The sequence below is a fragment of the Seriola aureovittata genome, chromosome 7 (assembly GCF_021018895.1).
Source record: "Seriola aureovittata isolate HTS-2021-v1 ecotype China chromosome 7, ASM2101889v1, whole genome shotgun sequence".
Classification (NCBI taxonomy): domain Eukaryota; kingdom Metazoa; phylum Chordata; class Actinopteri; order Carangiformes; family Carangidae; genus Seriola; species Seriola aureovittata.
The window spans coordinates 26792860-26810716 of NC_079370.1; the positions used below are offsets into that span (position 1 = coordinate 26792860).

Sequence of the window (17857 nt, forward strand, 5' to 3'; positions counted from 1 at the left end):
AACCTCTGTCTCTCAGTGGAGGTTGAGGAGCTGACTTCATTTCCCAGGACTTAGGGTCAGTTGGGAATTTGTCCCATCCTCTGAGTGGAGGCGGAGTTAACCTGTCATTAAGGGAAGAGTGTGAAGCAGAGAAACCAGAATCACAAGCACTGACCGATCGTGGTGGAGCAAAGCATTCTGATTTAACCCTTAACAATTCTTCCTTGTGTGAACAGAGGTCTACCTCTGCTGCATGCAGGTCTCCTAAGTAGCGCATGGCTTTCTTGTTAGCTTCCTTAACTTCCTGGAGGAGAAAAGCATTTTGAGCTCTAAGCGATTTTACCTCCTCCTCTAGGGCTGCTTGGCTCTGAAGTGAAATGCTGGTTTGCCTGTGGAAGTTCAACAGTACACATCTTAACAATGGGCCTTTGGATGCAGTCTGAGCATCACCTTTGTCACTGAGTAGCAAGTCTATTTCTTTACTGCACTCACTGGAATTTAACTTGCTGATAAATTCTAGGTAGCCAGGCTTCAGGCTCTGTGCTAGGGAAGAAATAAACTGCTCTACACAGGAGTTCTCCATTGTTGTGTCTGGGAAAGAGGGAGGTTAAACAAGTTTTTTTTTCAGAAAAAACAAGAAGTCAATGTAGTTGGCTGTGGTGTTGCGCTGGGAGACACCTTGTAGTGTAGTTTGGCAGTACACTAGCCTAACTAAACAATGCAGTGGCCTACACTATGGGGGGTAGCTTCCTGTGGAGGAGGGGCAGCTACACTAGTGGGCATAAAGATTAAGGACAGTAAAGGCAAGTGCAGGTTTACTGTCTGCTTAAGAAATGTTTCAAAAAGCAATGACTGAGATGCAAGGCAGTAACAGTCCAAAGATTATCTCTTCAAGTCGACTCAGGCTGTAATGCAAGGCAGTAACAGCTAGGTGCAGAACTTGGGTTTCACAGGGCTGATAGCACGCTGTGGCTCTATCTCAGGCTCTATTTCTTACTCAGGCTGAAATGCTTGGCAGTAACAGCCAGGTATAAGCTCTCTGTGTTACACAGGGCTGTCGGCACACAGTGTTTAATGTTAAAGGGAGCAGCAATTCTGACAGCTTTACTAGATAGCATTGAACACGTGGTATTCAAATGCTGAACTGAGGTTCTTACATTTCCTACAGAATAAACTCAACTGGAATTGTTAGCAACAATAGCAGGCTCTTGATACTACGGCTTAAGTGTTAGCTATTAATAACTGGAGGACGTCTAATATTACTTCAGGTAAAATTAGTAAACCAATTCTCACCACAGTGCACTTGTTTGTAAGTACACCTGGACGTTTACTCCCGTGGTGGACTAAAAATTTTTCAACCTTTGCGGTTTTGGCCAAATTATGAATTTAATATTGCACAATTATGAATATTTGCCAACAGTACTCGGCCTCACACGGGGCACCATTATGTTGGGTCTGAGCTCTATTAGTAACTGGAAATCATTAGTACTCGGCCTCACACGGGCGGCACCATTATGTTAACAGTACTCTACCTCATGAGCTGGACACCAAATGTGTTAGATTTCGGTTGTTTATCAATTTATTGGCTATCACAAATTAAGGAAATATTAATATTAAAAATATTAATATTAAATAATATCTTTAAAATGAATTAAAGTTCACGGGGCACCAGCCTAAACTAATAGGCAAAATAGCCAATATGGTTTTAGTCTCAATTTATTACCATTAATCTGGAACTCTGATTAACCATTAGCTTACTAACTATAACCAAATTACCAAATCAATAGTAAGTTACAGTTGAAGGATTGGAATTCTACCGAGTAGAGGTTGGCAATATTCACGCTTGTGCAACATTAAAGACACCAGTAGTTATACTTAAAAGGCATTTATTTACAATGGAGCAGAGTAAAGTACAATGTCTAATCTAGCATATACAGGTGTGTGTGTGTGTGTGTGTGTGTGTGTGTGTGTGTGTCTGTGGGGACACAGACAAAGGCAAGATGGCCGACTCAAAGTGGTCACTGTGACCACATGACCTGAACAAAGAAGACTACAAAGATGGCGGTAAACAAAGAAACTACTAAAATGGCCGCTGAGACCACCTAGTGTGTGTGAGAGGGAGGGTGTGAGTTTCTTTGTTAGCCTAGCTCATGTAATCTAATGGTACCAGGTTAGAGGGGGGAGGTTAGCTTCATGCAGGTTCTAGGACTGAGACGTACTGCTATGTGTGTGAACATACGAGTACTCGATTAACTGTATGACTGACCACAACCTAAGCAAACATTACAACAACAAGACATCAATCAACGAGTACATTAACAAGTTAAGACTTCTGCTGATTAGCTACGCAGAGCTATGCTGTGCTGGGAGAGGTAAGGCCCAGTCCGTTAACGTTACCCAATCCTTGGAACAAGCAAAGAGGTCCTTTCCAGTGTTTTGTAAAGTCCAGTGAGTTTGGGGGGTTTCCTGGTGGAATAAAGTCCTGTCTGGCTGTGTTGCTTGCTGGTATCTCCTTTGTTCCCCTCACAGAGTTAGCTGTTCCATGCTAACTCTGCTACGACTCCTGTTGCTTGGAAAATCAGCTGGCCTTGTGTTGTAGCCGCTGATTCTGAAGAGGATTTGGTTCACTCACAGTTAATCCGAAGCAGGTCGCTGTTGTGGAGGAGAAGAGTGTTTGCAGGCTGCTGGTTGCAGGCCGGCGAGAGAGCTAGTTTCTCAGGTAGCAGAGCTGACCTGGGCTGGGGCCTTGTTGCCCTTTGAAGAACCGAGAGGAGAGGGCTGGAGCTGCTCTCCAGAGCAAGCCAAGAAGGGAAGAGAGAGAGAAGGGGTCTAGAAGACTGGTTTTGTTTGTGACACCTTAGGGGGTCACATGTCACACGCTGGCCCACACTGGCTGGCCAGTGGGGTCCATGGGGGGGAAGGGTCATCCCCAGGTGTGAACCGTGAGGAACTGTGGGGTGTGAATTCCTTTGTCCAGTGGAGCAAAGAAACATTTGGTCTATTGAATGACTGAGTCCCAACAATGCTAACTCCACATAGAAAGGCCCCAAGCCCGGGGTTTGAACCCAGAACATTTTGCTGCACGCTGTCAGTGCTAATCACTGATCCACCCTGGTTGATGCTGTACAGAACATAATGTGAGTCAAATTAACCACAGTAAACCACCACAGTTATCACAGTGATAATTAGAATTTTAATGGTAATACTAACCATCTGGCATTTGTACCATGACTTAGCATGAAACCAGTAACCATTTCATCTCTACTACAGGGATAGACATGTTGGTCAGTCATCTGTGCTGTCGTCAGGTCCAAATTTCAGTTTGTCTCATACTTTTTGTTTATGACCAAATACCTTTTAAAACTAATGACAATCCCATTAGTCTCAACTTAGAAGAAATATTTAGATCATTTAGTTTAGTAAAAGCAGCAATACAACACTATTGAAAATACACCAGCACCATCCTTCTAAATTCTATTACTGTATATACTTTTTGGGTTTAATCTGTACAAGTTGCTACAGTAAATGCAGTAGAGTAGAAGTATAACAGTGTTTCCCCTGAGGTGAACTGCTTTGGGGGTGGGGTCTTTCTTTGCAGCTGTATCTGCTAGCATCCTCATCACTGTCACCAGATTGTGAGTTTAAAAACAATGATGTCATCCTGAATTTCATACGTTTTGGGTCAACGTCTGCTAAGCTTTGTTTTAGAGAGATTTCTGACACTTGTTTTTACTGCACTTAACATACCAAGTTGTCGACGTATCTCTCCTCTGATTTGTGCTGGGCGTGAGGGGAGGGGCTAAGACACACACAGGTGAAACATGAAGCACAGGACAGGAGAGCCAAATGTAAATGGCAGCAAAACACAGCAGAGACTCACACACTGAGCTGAGAAGAAGACCAGATACATTCAGTAATAACTCAAACCATTTAAAAAAACAAAATATCATTTCATTTTTGTGCGTGTCGTATTTAGTACATGAGGATGCTGACATTAGCTTCACAGAGCTGCTAGCATGGCTGTGACTGTCTTGCTCTCTAATGAGAGAGTAAACTTCTCTCTTGGTTTTGTGCTGCTGGTCGGACAAAACAAGCAAATTGAATGTGTCACCTTGGCCTCTGGGGAAGTGTGAAACTTTATACACCAGACAGTTAATCAAGAAAACATATAAATCAATAATGACAGTTCTTGTTAGTTACCATCCATAATTCTAAGTAAATGTCATATCCAGTAAATACCATGTTAGTAGTTTATGAGTGAGGGATTTTAGTGTCTTTGATATTCAGATGAGGGGAGCAGCCCCCAGCCATCATGCTAATATAAGACAACATGAGGCAGGAGATACCTGGGAGAGAGCTGCACTTTATTCTGGGGCTCTGGCTCTCATCCATATTCAGAAACAACAGCTCTGGTCCTCACTGAGAGACAGCGGATTCCTCCTTTACTTCCTCTATCAGTCTCACTCACCCTCACTCACTAACACATGAGCGCAGATCCTACATACACATACATGTTATACTATTTTATGTTCTTTCATTTGTGCCAAAACACACCCTCCCTCTCTGATCAGTGATCACTGTCTGCATCAGTGAGTCCTGGCGGTTCCTGTGTGCCACAGTTCTTTCAACATCTGTTGCTGTTTCTCTCACTGGCAGGACGAGCAGAAGGAATATGCCCCAGTGATACAATTAACATTTGGGATGGCACAGGAAAAAAAATCCCACACAACTCTCCACAAAAAAAGTTGTGGCACGATTATTTTTCACCTGCTGGAAGCTGTTCCGGCCTCAGTGAGTGTTTGTGCTTGCTAACAGAGTGAGAGAGCTGTGGGATGTCTGTCTGCTCTATTTATTCCTTCCATCCTCAATGTCCAGAGTCAGGTCTGATAACCTGCATTCTGTCTGAGATGTCACTTGTCGTCCAGCGCCTGCAGCAGTCTTTAGATGTCAACATGATCAGTTGATCTATTTATTACCAACTCACTTCTGATGCTACTACAGGCTAACATCATGGCAAAAAGAAGGGACAGAGAATGAGAGTGAATAAAACATGTCAGAGGTTCTCAACAGGATGTAAAGAATTACCATGCTGTACAGTCTAATTATGTAATGCCCCCAGGTTTCAAGGCTGCTGTCACACTTTAGAGGCAGAGTGAAATAATTCATTTCAATACACTAGGTTTTTAATTATTTCTGCTTCAACCTGTATTTATTTCATAAATATGTAATTATGTTGAACTGCTTTAAACTGTATAAACGGTATAAATCTTAGTTCTGCTCATCCGATTTAGACAAAAAGACCTGTTTCCCACAGGTGGAGAATTTACTTGTGGGTGGTGCGAGTTGTGACCAATGTGCTTACAGAGCCTCACACAGTTTATAGCGGGAGACTGTAACATAACACAGTTAATTTTGTAGCTACAATTTACAGATGTCCCCTAAACACCTCACATGCAGGCTGGTGGTAGATGTTAGCTATAGAGAAACCTCTAGTCCACATTTAAGTGGACCCAACTCATCCATGATGTCCAAATGTAGGTAGTTTGAAATAAGATTGAAATAAGATTCTAATGTCAGATTGAGCTCAGATGAAACTGAGTCATTTCATCCACATGTGTGGGCCGCCCACGTAGAACCTCCGTATGGAAAAGACTGAAGGATCTCACTGGTCCAGCAGCTTTCGTGAGCAGGTCTTCTGGACCATTTTGAGCTCAGCCAGCGGTCCACAGCCCCTCTAAGCTGATCCACATCAAGTCTACAGGTGTGGACACAGGGGTGTGTAGAGGGCCCTTTGTAATGACAATGCGTCATGGAATTTTTTTACAACAGAAACGGCACAATCACATGAGTGAAATGTTTGTGATGTCGAGTCCTGGAAAGTAAATTTCCTCTGTGATATATTCAACCACTGATTCCATAGAATGGAATATAGTGAGATGATGTTCTGTTGAATTTATTTGTCAACATCCTGTAAGTACAATTTGGACTCAGAATCTGTAATTTGACGAGCTTTTAATGCTCCACACAACCCTGATGGTTTGAAGGAAAGACTTGTTGCTTCCCCTCAGACAAGTGCTTGAGTGAGATTCAGTCCTTCTATCAGTTAAAGGACGAAAATATTATTGACACTCAAACCCTGTATTTGACAGTGAGTGTGGATCCTAGCTGTGTTTGACTTGTTCATAGCGGACTGCTGCAAATCGAGCAGCACCAAGGTGTTGGCTGTGAGGAGGAAGCCTTAAGTACCTGAAGCCACTGCAGTTTGTTTGTCATCTGGTCTTCTACCACTTCCTGAGTGTGTGTGTGTGTGTGTGTGTGTGTGTGTGTGTGTTTCTGTTGGTGCCTTTCAGTCAGATGAAACTGGTCCAAAAAAAGTTTCTCTCTCACCCACTCATGTTCCCTCTGGCTCTTTTTATTTAGGTTTGTTGGCTTGTATGTTACATAGATATTGTCACTGAGCACTTTGTTAGGAACACCTGTAGACCTGTTTATTCATGCAATTATCCAATCACGTGGCAGCACTGCAATGCATAAAAATATACATATATGTACATACACCATGTTGATTCTCCAAGTCTTTGATATCTACTGGAGGATGAACCATTTTTCATAAACATATTCCCTCATGTGGTGTTTAGATGATGATGGTGGAGAGCACTGTCTAACATGTCATCGGAGAAAGCTGACAGAGGGGACGGCGCACTTACAGTCATTTCCAGTAACTGTGTCACGTGGGTTGATGTGGTCTCAGATGTAGATTCATCTCTGTAATGAGGGTTTATCACTGCAGCTCTACTGTAACATCCCTCTGTGTGTAACTGTGGACGACTTATTGGTGACTCAGAGCTAAACTTAGAGCGAAATGCAGATGCCGCTTCAGTCTCTGCTACTATGGAAACTCCAGACAGTTGATGAACTCTGTGATTGAATCTCCAACAATGAACCCTCTTTGAAGTCACGTAGATGTTTTTCTCTTGATACAAAATTAGAATCAGCCTGGCCTGCTCAGCGCTTCTATACCTGCCACAGGGCATGATGGGATATTAGCTGCTTCATTGTACCATGCAGTGCATCTGTGTGGAAACATCTGCATTAGATATGTTTCTATAGACGTGTAGTGTATGACTTTAGTGTAGAATGTCATACACGGAGCTTCAGCAGGTTTGCATCTGACAGAGAGAGAGGCCTTTTAGGAGATCCACAGCTGTCACAGTGTCGTCTTCACTCTGTCTGCCAGTGACAGCACCATTTATGTTGATGTAATGAGTGTGTGTGTGTGAGTGAAGGGTTTAAGAGAATGTTTGAGTGTCCTTCAGGTTGACAGTGTTGTACATGCTGGTGACAGCCTCTAGAGCTGCTGTCCATTAATGTGACTGTGGTGTCTTTCTGTGGACACACTTCTACCTCACCTGTGTGTGACGGTCGTGGAACCTCTTGGGTTTTCATTTCGGCGTCCATGTTAACAGGCTGGAGGGGCCACAGCCTGAGTGAGACGTGTCTGAGGCGCCACTCATGCCTCGCTGCTGCGGCACATCATCTAGAGTTTTGGTGTGGAGCCAATTTTCATATGAGATGCAAAAGACAGCGTATTGTTTTCGGGTTCTCAGTCCATCTGTCCCATTCTTAGTAACACCTTGATGGAATTTCTTCAAATTTGGCACAGACATTCACTAGGACTCAAGGATGAACTGATTAGATTTTGGTGGTCAAAGGTCAAGGTCACGGTATATAGCAAAACCCCAATGTAGTTTTATCATCATATTATGTCAATAAGTGAACACAACATTAGGTGAAAGCCAGTGTAGGGGTGGGTGATGTGGCCAAAATCTTTAATCGCAGGGACATGTATCATATATCATGGTAACTAGGGCTAGACAATTAATTGAAATGTTATCGAAATCACAATATGACCAAGTGCAAAATATCCAAATCACAGGAGCTGCAATGTTTTTGATAATAGGAAAATGTGTCACATCAGACCATAACTGAAGCATTGTTGTGCTACAGAGACTGTAAATTATATAAAGGAACACCCTCTAACTCAGTATAAACTCAGTGTAGTTCAGTATAGTACAGTGATACTGTGGGACTGTCCTTTACCTGTGTTTTTAGCGTTTCACTTTCCTCAGTTGTGCCTCGGTCAACTGTGAAACTGTTAAGACTAAATAAAAGTAATATTCTCTGTAGCATGTACACTTTTTAACAAATGACATATGTGATTATATTTGAGCATCTGTTAAATATCTATGATGACCCCACACTGTGATACTGTAAAGGTCTGAATCTCTGAGAAACCACTGAAATTAAAACAATAATCTGCTCAGTTTAGCCACTTGATGCTGATCTAATCACTCTGCAGAGTTAATGACTGCAGCGATAAGTTTTCTCCTCTTTACCTGACAAGACATTATCATAACGCTCTGAGGTGCACTCCACACTACAGGCCTTTCTTTTTCATTTTTCTTTGAAATGAATGAAGAAGCCTTTGCCTTTGTTTTTTGATTCAGGGCTGTTACTGGTTTGAAACAGTTCCCTTTCCTTGTTGCAAACCATAGACTGTAAATAAAAATGGATGTTGCCTCCGTGATGTCACCCACAGGTGTCTGAAGAGCGGTTTTGAAGCTCAGAGTGAGCTGCACTGCTTTCGCCTTCTTGGCAGTGCCTGACCTAATTCCCGGGTAATCCAAAAATGGACAAAGAGTTTGTGACAAACATACGCTCACCCACCTGTCACTCAAAGAGGTCATGCCTTCAATTATACAGAACTTTAAGCCTTAATAATAATAATAATAATAATAATAATGATGATGTAAACAGGTGAGTTATATAAAAATATAAACATATCAACCTGTCACTCTGATCAGTCTCAGAGCTCTGTCCCACTACATGAATTCCAGACCAGGTTTACCATGTCTTCGTACTATAACAACATCTGGGCAGGAGGTTTTTTGGAAAATAAAGACCTGATGAATGAGCCTAAACGATTTGAATTTATGACTTAAAACCCTGAACAGCAGCTTTGTACAGCTTTGTCTGAAAGACACCAGATGAAGTTGTTTTGCTGTATTGCCAGCTGTGGTTGAACATGCTGGCTGAATTAAGCATCACATCTGGAAGACAGATGAGTTGTGGGCGTGTCAGACTGTAGCTTGATTAACTTCTCTGGAAAACACTTACTATATTTTTTCCTTTTGGCTCCTGTCTACATTTGTTTCAGTGCAGCTTTAGAAGTTCCTGTTTCGATCCATGCATTTAAAAAAACCAAAACAAACAACAAAAAAAAAAAAAAAATTTTGGTGAACAGCCTCCCCATACTTCAGTGCTTCACACAATCAGAAATGGTAGCTAACAAACATTGCAAAATGTGTTGGCTGATATCTTTACATAGGCCATTTGCTTTATACAAACGTTTTTGCTAGAGATACTTTTGACTCCCTATCCTCCATCTTTCATCTGAGCTTTACCAAGTTTGGTACATACCATGTTTGTATGACCCAGAGCACTGCCCCATGCCATTTGAGATGTCATGTAATGATGTTTTCATGACTTGCTAACAAAGTTTTATGGGTATTGTCAGCGCAGTTCAACTTTCTGTAGTCATAGTAAAAGGTTGTTGCAATAGCGTCACCATGTGGCCAGTTTTTGATGTTTTATTTGACTAAGACTTTTATATCTGTATATTTCAATAACTGGAAACAACGGCAGCAGATGCAGCAATCTCATTCTCAGGAAATGCAGATGTTGAAGTTGTCATTGGTGAAGATATTTGATATAGATGAGTTGTTTTGTAAGGTCTGTGTCAGAGCTGATAGTGGGTAGTTTAGTTTCTCTAACGTGTTTCCTACAGAGCAGCCTACGTGAGATTGTCTGGCTTTCCTTCCCCTTGCAGTAGACTCAAACACTTGTGGTGCTGGAGTCCTTTTAGAGAGAGGAAGGGGCCCAAAGTTTGACTGTTTGTTATTAACATTTGCTTCTCTGTTACTGCCTTTCGTTTTTTGAGACAGTGGTATTTTATAATGGTAACTTGGTCATCACTTCCATTATACTATAATATAGGTACATCTGTAGCCAGAGCATTGTATGGATTTGGCATTACACTCCTATAACATTGTTGCACTCATGATGGAAAATTAAGTAAAAAGAATCAAACTCAAAGCAACACAACCAGCTGTATTGTCTATTTTATTCCACCTCATCTTCTTCCTTGTCAAAACCTAGCAACTTAATAACCCATGATGCAACTCCGCCACTAACAGTTTGGTCAGAGTGAGAGGTGTGTTTCTCACAGTGGTTGGTGCCAGCTTGTTGGACGGAGTACAACATACAGGGCTGAGCAGGATTCAAGAGGTGTAGTCCACATTTTGATGGTCTGTACCGAGCTCTCAGCCAGAACATCCAGTCCATGATTCATGAGGTTTGTGGTGAAACTGTCCCAGGTGGAAAAACGCACTCAGCTATGTGCAGCCTCCCTCAGTGCGAGAACAGAGGTTGACCTGATCCTATATTTGTCAACACATCCAGGAAACCTAATTGGTACAATAAGCAACAAGCTGCTACACTGAAGTAATGCTGAGCCAACCTCTCTCTACATCCATGTCTGTTAATGATTCATCAGAGGAGACCTCGGTACAGAGCTGGAGCAGAGCTGGTCAGGGTGTCGAAAATATTATAGACGTGGAAACGCTGATCACGAAGAGCACGTAGAACACTTCATTGGTGCTTGTAGAGATACATGATGTTTATCATCTCTTTCTCTGATGCTTTGTTCTGATGCATTTAGACTAAACCATCATTTGCTTCCGTTGTCCCTGTAACACCCCATTTGTTCAGCTTTAGCAGTGGCTCAGTTTTGCTAATACCTTTCATTTTTTCCTTCTCTGGGAACAAACGCCATCTGCAGCAGTTTATCCTCTAAACTGCTCTGTAGCTTGGGCTGTGCTGTGGATGCTCTCATAAAGCAGACTGTAACTGGACCACTGGCAGCTGCAGCTTCTTCTCTATGCACACTGTGTCCACTGTTTATATTGTCCTCTTATTTTATTACTGCTGAGTGAACATGGGTAAGTGGATTGGTATAAAACAGGCCTCAGGGACAATCTGAGACCATGACCCTGCTGGCTTTGACAGACAGGAGAAGAGAGCCTCTCAGAGAGAGCCGCAGTCATGTGGCCACACGGATACAGGTGTCCCTGACATTGAATCTGATGGAGGGTGTTAAAATCCAAACCAAACAGATCACATAGTCAGGTGAGCTTTTCCCTCGAGCACCATGAGCTCAAGTCCTGTTTATTTTTTTCACTGTCTGTATGAATGCTCAGCTGGATCTGAAGATACAGTATGTCCAACCCATAATGCATCACTGTTAACAGATAGCTGACTCAAGCCTAGAGCTAAAAGCATCGGTGGAAAAAAAATTATACATTAAAAAAAAGTCGTTTACAGAGTTAGATTTTTTTTTTTTTTTCATATCTGGCATTTTTTCCTTTGCTTCATCAGGGCTTTAGTCTGCCAACCCATTAAGTACCGAGGGCATCTGAGCATTTGTGCTTAATTAGAAAGTTACTTAAAAACTCTCATCATGGTAATTACCTCAGAGCTGCCAATATTTGACTGGAGCCGCCGTGATGTCTTTTTTTTCCTCCAGCCTGAGTGAATTGGCTCTGCTCCTCTGTCAGACAGGAGGGAGGAGTCCGAGTTCGTTTACACATGTTTGTATATGAGATGCAAAAGAGTTAGTGAGGAGATAGATCTGGTCTTTGTTTAGAAGTAAGACTAGAATATGTTTAATGCACTTGGTCAATTGTCTGCCTCTGTGTTTGTGCCTGTGTGTTTGTGTCTGTGAGTCACTGTCCTAGCTGCATGCTGGAGTCTGTTTCCCACCCTCCTCCTGTTAGCTCTGTTACCACTGTTCACACTGCTGGAGCGAGGCATGCGTGCGTGCGCATGCATTGTTGTTGATCATGGTTGCATAAAGTCTGAATGGCCCAGTGCTTCTGAATGCCGACAGTTTGCTTTCTCACGGTGCAACTAGCAACAGCGCATACTCACACTTGAACAACCACTAACACAGATGAACTGACTTGACATGCATTATACTGTCAGCACACACACACTTTTGCATGATAGCACCATGTATGAGAACTTGTTTTGGGGTTTCAATGAAACAGGCGCATTACGCAGGCAAACAGTCGACCAGTGTAGAGACAGCTGTGAGAGCACAGGAGTGGTTACAATCACATGGGACAAATGAGATGGGGACAGGAAAGACCTGACATTCACTGCACACTTCCCTCCATCCATGTTGTTTACCAGACTCTCTCAGTGACTTCCCTTCATTGTCTCCTTGTTTGGATCCCGTGGCATCATGGACTTCATGTCAAACTCTGTCTTATCCACCATTTCTGTTTTTACCTGCCTGTACATCCTGGACACAGGATGTCAGTGACGTGTTGTTGGGAGGGTATGATGATGAAACAAGGCTCCACGCAACAACACTGAGAGCACATATCTTTGCCACTGAAAGAATAAAGAACTGACTGAGGTATTTTGGCTGCATTAGTAGAGGTCTGTGGTAACTTCAGTGTATGAACTTGTGGTTGCACAGTGAGTTGAGAAGGATCCACTTGTCCACTCTGATGTACAGCTGTTTTGTTAGCTGTACATCAGAGCGGTTTGCTCTCAGTAGGGGTGCACCATTCGGAAAATCTCATGATTTGAATCAAAATCAATGGTAATATGTCATATAGTATATAACATTATATATTTCATATATGTATGATGGTCAGAGGTGTAGTGCTATTTGTTTAAGTACTGGAGTGCAACAATGACATGTGCACATGCAAGCATGCGTACCGTTAAGTTGCGGTTCGTTGCAAAGGTTATGTAACCACTGTTCCTATGGTGACAAGATTACATAGATCAGTTAACTAAGATCACATGATGAAATCCTCTGAGCAACTCAGAGGCTCTCGGCAGCTACTGGACAATTTTAAGGTGGAATGTTTTCTTTGCCCATTTCATTTTTTTTTTTTATTAGCTCTCTACACGACATACGCCACAATGATGACCAGATCTTAAAAATCTATAAAGAAAAAAAAATAAAGCTGCAGATAACATGGGTCTTATTGAGCTGCTTCTTCTCCTCGAGGTTACAAAATGTGAAATGTGCTCAAACGCTACCTTCAATGAAGATCCCCAGGGTCCCCAGAGTATTTGACTTTGGTACATTTTGTAAACAGCACGGCTCTTGTCGATCTCCTTAGTGTTTTCTTTACTGTAGAAACCAAAATGAGTCCAAAGTTTAGCCGCACTAACTCTTTCAGATTCAGCCATCGGTGGTAATGTTACTGTCAACCAGGTTTGCTAATGCTAATGTTAGCGGTGCAGCCTTACACCACTTCCTGTCTCAGTTTACGTTTTTAGTGGAGGAAGAGTCAAGTACACAACACATTGTCAAGCACTCTCTGCCATGAATCTTTGCGTGTTAAACTATTAATAATTGATGCAGTATCATCAAATATAACGATGTCATAGAATTGTTTTTGTCCTATAAATTTAAGAAGTGATGATCTGTATTAAGACGACAAGGTTTCATATTGTGTAGAATTAACTCAGTAATCTATCCATCTTAAAACAAATGATTTTATAGGCTTTATCGGTGCTAGTGTTTGTTCTAAACTCAGCGTGTGGTTGTTTTTTGTCATATTCACACATGATTTGCTGTAATTAACAATCAGTATACATGTATTCACACTGCTTCTCTGTGCCTCCCTCCTCCTCAGATATCTGGAGTCTGGGTGTGATCCTGTTCATGTTGGTGTGTGGCCAGCCGCCCTTCCAGGAAGCTAACGACAGCGAGACGCTCACCATGATCATGGACTGTAAATACACCGTACCGGCCCACGTCTCCAGCGCCTGCAAAGAGTGAGTGGAACATTCACGGCACTCACACGCGAGGATCACTGAGCTCCTCCGGTTGATGAAAAAAATCTGAGCTGCATCATTATTGTGCAACACAGCGTCTTGAACAAACCAAGCGATTGTCCACCACTCACTGTAGCCTGGTACATCTCTCTCACTTATTGTTACACTTTTGGTACGGCATCCCACTAAACCACAGTGTGGTCAATGAGGAGGAGCAGACGTTTCTCTGTTTGGTTTCCCTCATATATCCTCCATTGTACATGTGTGTGTTACGTTGAAGATGACGTCACACTAGCTTTGTGTGTTGGCACTTCAGTAACAATGACCACAGTAACTGGTCGCCACATTAAGGGTGTACTATCTGCACCGGAAAAGGAAGCAGCTTGTACCAAGAGTTAGTAGTTGAGTTGAGTTGGTACCATGCGATGGAAAAACGAACTTAGTATCCCCAGTGATGGTTGCCAGGATTGTTCTGTCGTTTTCTGTCTGTGTCTCTCTTACAGTTGACTTCTGTATATGTGGTTTGGAGAACAGCCAATCCAATTAAGCTCACCTGCTGTCTGTAGTCAGGGTCATTGACCTTTAACCATACTGCAGTGAGGTTGTTAGAGAGCAGGTCACCGTTGTGCAGCTGCTATTGTGTCACCTTGTCTGTAAAACATGTTTTAACCAGGGGTGAACAATTAATAGAAATATTACACAATATGGCCGAGTGCAATATCCAAATCACAGGAGCTGCAGTTTTTTTGATGAATATAAAATGTGTCCCAACAGACCATAAATGAAGCTATAGAAGAGCCCCGGCCTATAAATCATATTCTCCAGATGTAAAGGAACACCCAGCAAAAATCACATCATCGTCATTTTTATATATTTTTTTCAGTGAATATGAAATAAAAAAATTACCAGTATCGTAATATCTGTCAAAATAATCGCAAATTATTTTTTTTGTTCTGTACTGTTCAGCCCTATTTTTAACACAATCACTTTTTTTAAACAGTTATTTCAGTCTTGAATCCTGCTCAGCCCTGTTTCCATGTTCTTTTAAAACACATATCACATAATATTCTCACAGCAGTTTATCATTTATATGTAAATGCACCAGGCCATTCTCTGTGGATGAAATATTAACTCTGTCAATGTTTGGTGTTCAACAAACCCCAATTTAATTTATTTTAAACTATTCCGTTTTATACAGTATAATTATTTACTTTATATGACTATGTATATGTGCACTTATGTTACCATTAGCAAGCTTCTATTAATCATTGTTTAACTTCATTACCACCTCAGCTCACAAAATAAAAAATAACAGGATAAAATTATCACAACAACTGAATCGGTCTCCTTGTTAAACAAGGAGAAGAAAAAAAACATTTTTTTCACACAAAAAAACTGTTTTTGTTTTGCAGTTGTTTCACATTGTTGCCTAGTAAGAAAAAATACATCTGAAATTCAACACACAGTTGAATATAATTTACTTGGTTAACTGTAAGCCAACATTTCTATTCACTTGAGATACTCATATTTTTCAGTCAGGTGGAAAGTTTTGTTTCAGTGTAATTATTTGTAAATTTCTGGAATAACTCTGACTTTCTTGACAACACTGATGTAATACGCCGTCCTGTGAAGCTTGAACCAGCTCTACAGGATCATACAGTGTCACGCTGTGAGCTGCACCCTCTCTGAACATGCTAGTAGAGAGTGTGGTGGTGCTCTGGTACTCTGGGCTGCTGTGCAACAGCAGCAGTCTCTCTGATTTATTCCAGGCCCTGCAGAAGCTGGCACAGACTAAAACCCTTCAAGCAGTTTGAGCCCAGCTGCAGAGCAGCAGAGTCCAACTGCACACAGCAACACATGCTCCACTCTCAAGATGAGTTAGGCAAATAAATTAGCAGCTGCATAATTAACCATGTGTATTAGTAGATCACAATCTTAATTTTGTACTAATTAATTCTCTCATATACTGAGGGAGCTTCTGAAGCGGAATCAATGCATCACTTTTCCAACAAATGTGGCCAAGATTAACCAAGAGAAGAGCTTCTTCTTTTTTCTTTTTTTTTAACTCCCCCCAATATGTTGTTCACATTTTTTATTCTTCAGGTTAATGAGGCTCTGTTGATTACATATAAATCATGTCCTTATTGTGCCTCTGTGCTGGCAACAGGCATGGTGGAGGTGTGATGTTTTCAGGTTGTCCATCTCTCCGTCTGTCTGGCAGTCTCAGGAACGCCTTAGATTCTGTTGCTCAAAGGTCAAAGTCACTGTGACCTCACAAAACATGTTTTTGACTAGGGCTGCTTGATTATGGCAAAAATCATAATCCCGATTATTTTGATCAATATTGAGATCATGATTATTCAACACGATTTCTCATTGACTTTGTGTGTGTGTGTGTGTGTGTGTGTGTGTGTGTGTGTGTGTGTGTGTATGCGCGTGCTGCACAGTGCACCAGTGAGTGTGAGAGCGCTGCCCCGCCCCTCAAGCACAGGGTCAGAGAGAGAGATGCAGATGAACTTCTGCGTAGGGAACCACGAAATGCATCATAGATGAATGTCTTAATCAGACAGTTGGTGAATGTGAAAGAGAACTTTTATGTTGTAATAACAAATACGAAATCTTTTTCCCTAATTTCTTCAGTACCGAGAGCGGAACCGAAAATGTCAGATGCCTTTTGTGGGGGAGATGTAATTTGTTGTGAAACAGAATGCGGCACAATAATAGTTTTCTCTCGATTATCTTGTTTTTATAATCGGAAGCCAAAATCGTAATCCAAAATAAAATTCAGGTTATTGCCCAGCCCTATTTTTGACCATAACTTAAATGTCTAAAAGGAAGTGATGACATTTTATATCCAATTGGTCAAAGGTCAACTTCGCTGTGACATCATAATGTTCTGCAAAAACTCTTCAGTTCACTAGACTCTGTTTCTGCCCAAGCTGAAGCTAAACTGTGTTGCTGGGTTGAATTTGTATGAAGAAGCATTTCAAGTCGTATAAAGAGATGGACATAACTCAACCTCAACTGTAACTCAGGAACAGAAAATTTCCTGCAACTTCACTGGTTGGCGGTGGGATACAACCACGAGGCGGGGATTCTAGTTCTCTTAATATTTTTCTGCAAATTACAGCATTTAATTTGTTGTCAACACCCCCAGAAGACCTGTTTTTATAGATAGTCAAACAGTTGTACATTAGACAAACTGTAAGAGGTGAAAACCAAAACTTTTCACTCAGTCTAACACCCATATGTTTTTGAATTGACACAACAGTAATGAGTGGGTTACGTTGGCATAAGCAGTGGCATCAGATTATTTTTAGACACAGGAAATAAATGCTTATCTCCTCTGAGTTGAAGAAGAGATGTGACTAGATTGAAGTGCTAAACTGAAGCAGCTGTGAGCAATCTGATGGGCTGAGTTCAGAGCAGAAGAGCTGCAGGCTTATGTTTTAACCACATCAGTCACTGCTGAATTATCCAGCCATATCACACTATCACACATATCACACAGTGCTCCAGCTAATATATATGGTGGCAGAAAGTGACAGTGGTGTCAGGTGTTCTCCAGGTTCTCCAATTATTTTAATGGTACGGCAGCAGAGGAAGGGTTAAATAAGTGAATCGGTGAACAATGAGGTCTGGACTCTCTGGGTCACGGATGCCTCCTGTATAAGATCCTCAGTCATTACGTTGTAGCTGATATTATGTGGTCCAAAGGATGAGCTAAGTTTGTGCTCAGTCATAGTGTAAATCATATGACAGACATAATATCATATTCATTCATTCCGTTTGGTTTGTTTACAACCTGCTTCTGCTTACACGCTGACGTTGGTCAGTGGTGTTTACTATTATATAATAGCTTTCTGAGAGTGTCAGCTTTGTGGTTGCTGCTGTTATTAATTTATTGTTAACGGTGGAGACGTCATCAGTCCAGTCCGTTTGTTTAATGGCTTGC

At 41.6% G+C, this 17857-nt stretch overlaps 1 protein-coding gene across 2 annotated transcripts in view; it reads left to right on the top strand.

Moving 5' to 3' along the window:
- Window positions 1–17857, top strand: part of snrka (SNF related kinase a) — a 60251-nt gene that overhangs the window by 20604 nt on the left and 21790 nt on the right. For both annotated transcript variants that reach the window (XM_056379897.1, XM_056379896.1), the window contains one exon: window positions 13761–13902. In XM_056379897.1, the coding sequence (XP_056235872.1) occupies window positions 13761–13902 (142 nt within the window). The remainder of the gene's footprint in view (window positions 1–13760; window positions 13903–17857) is intronic.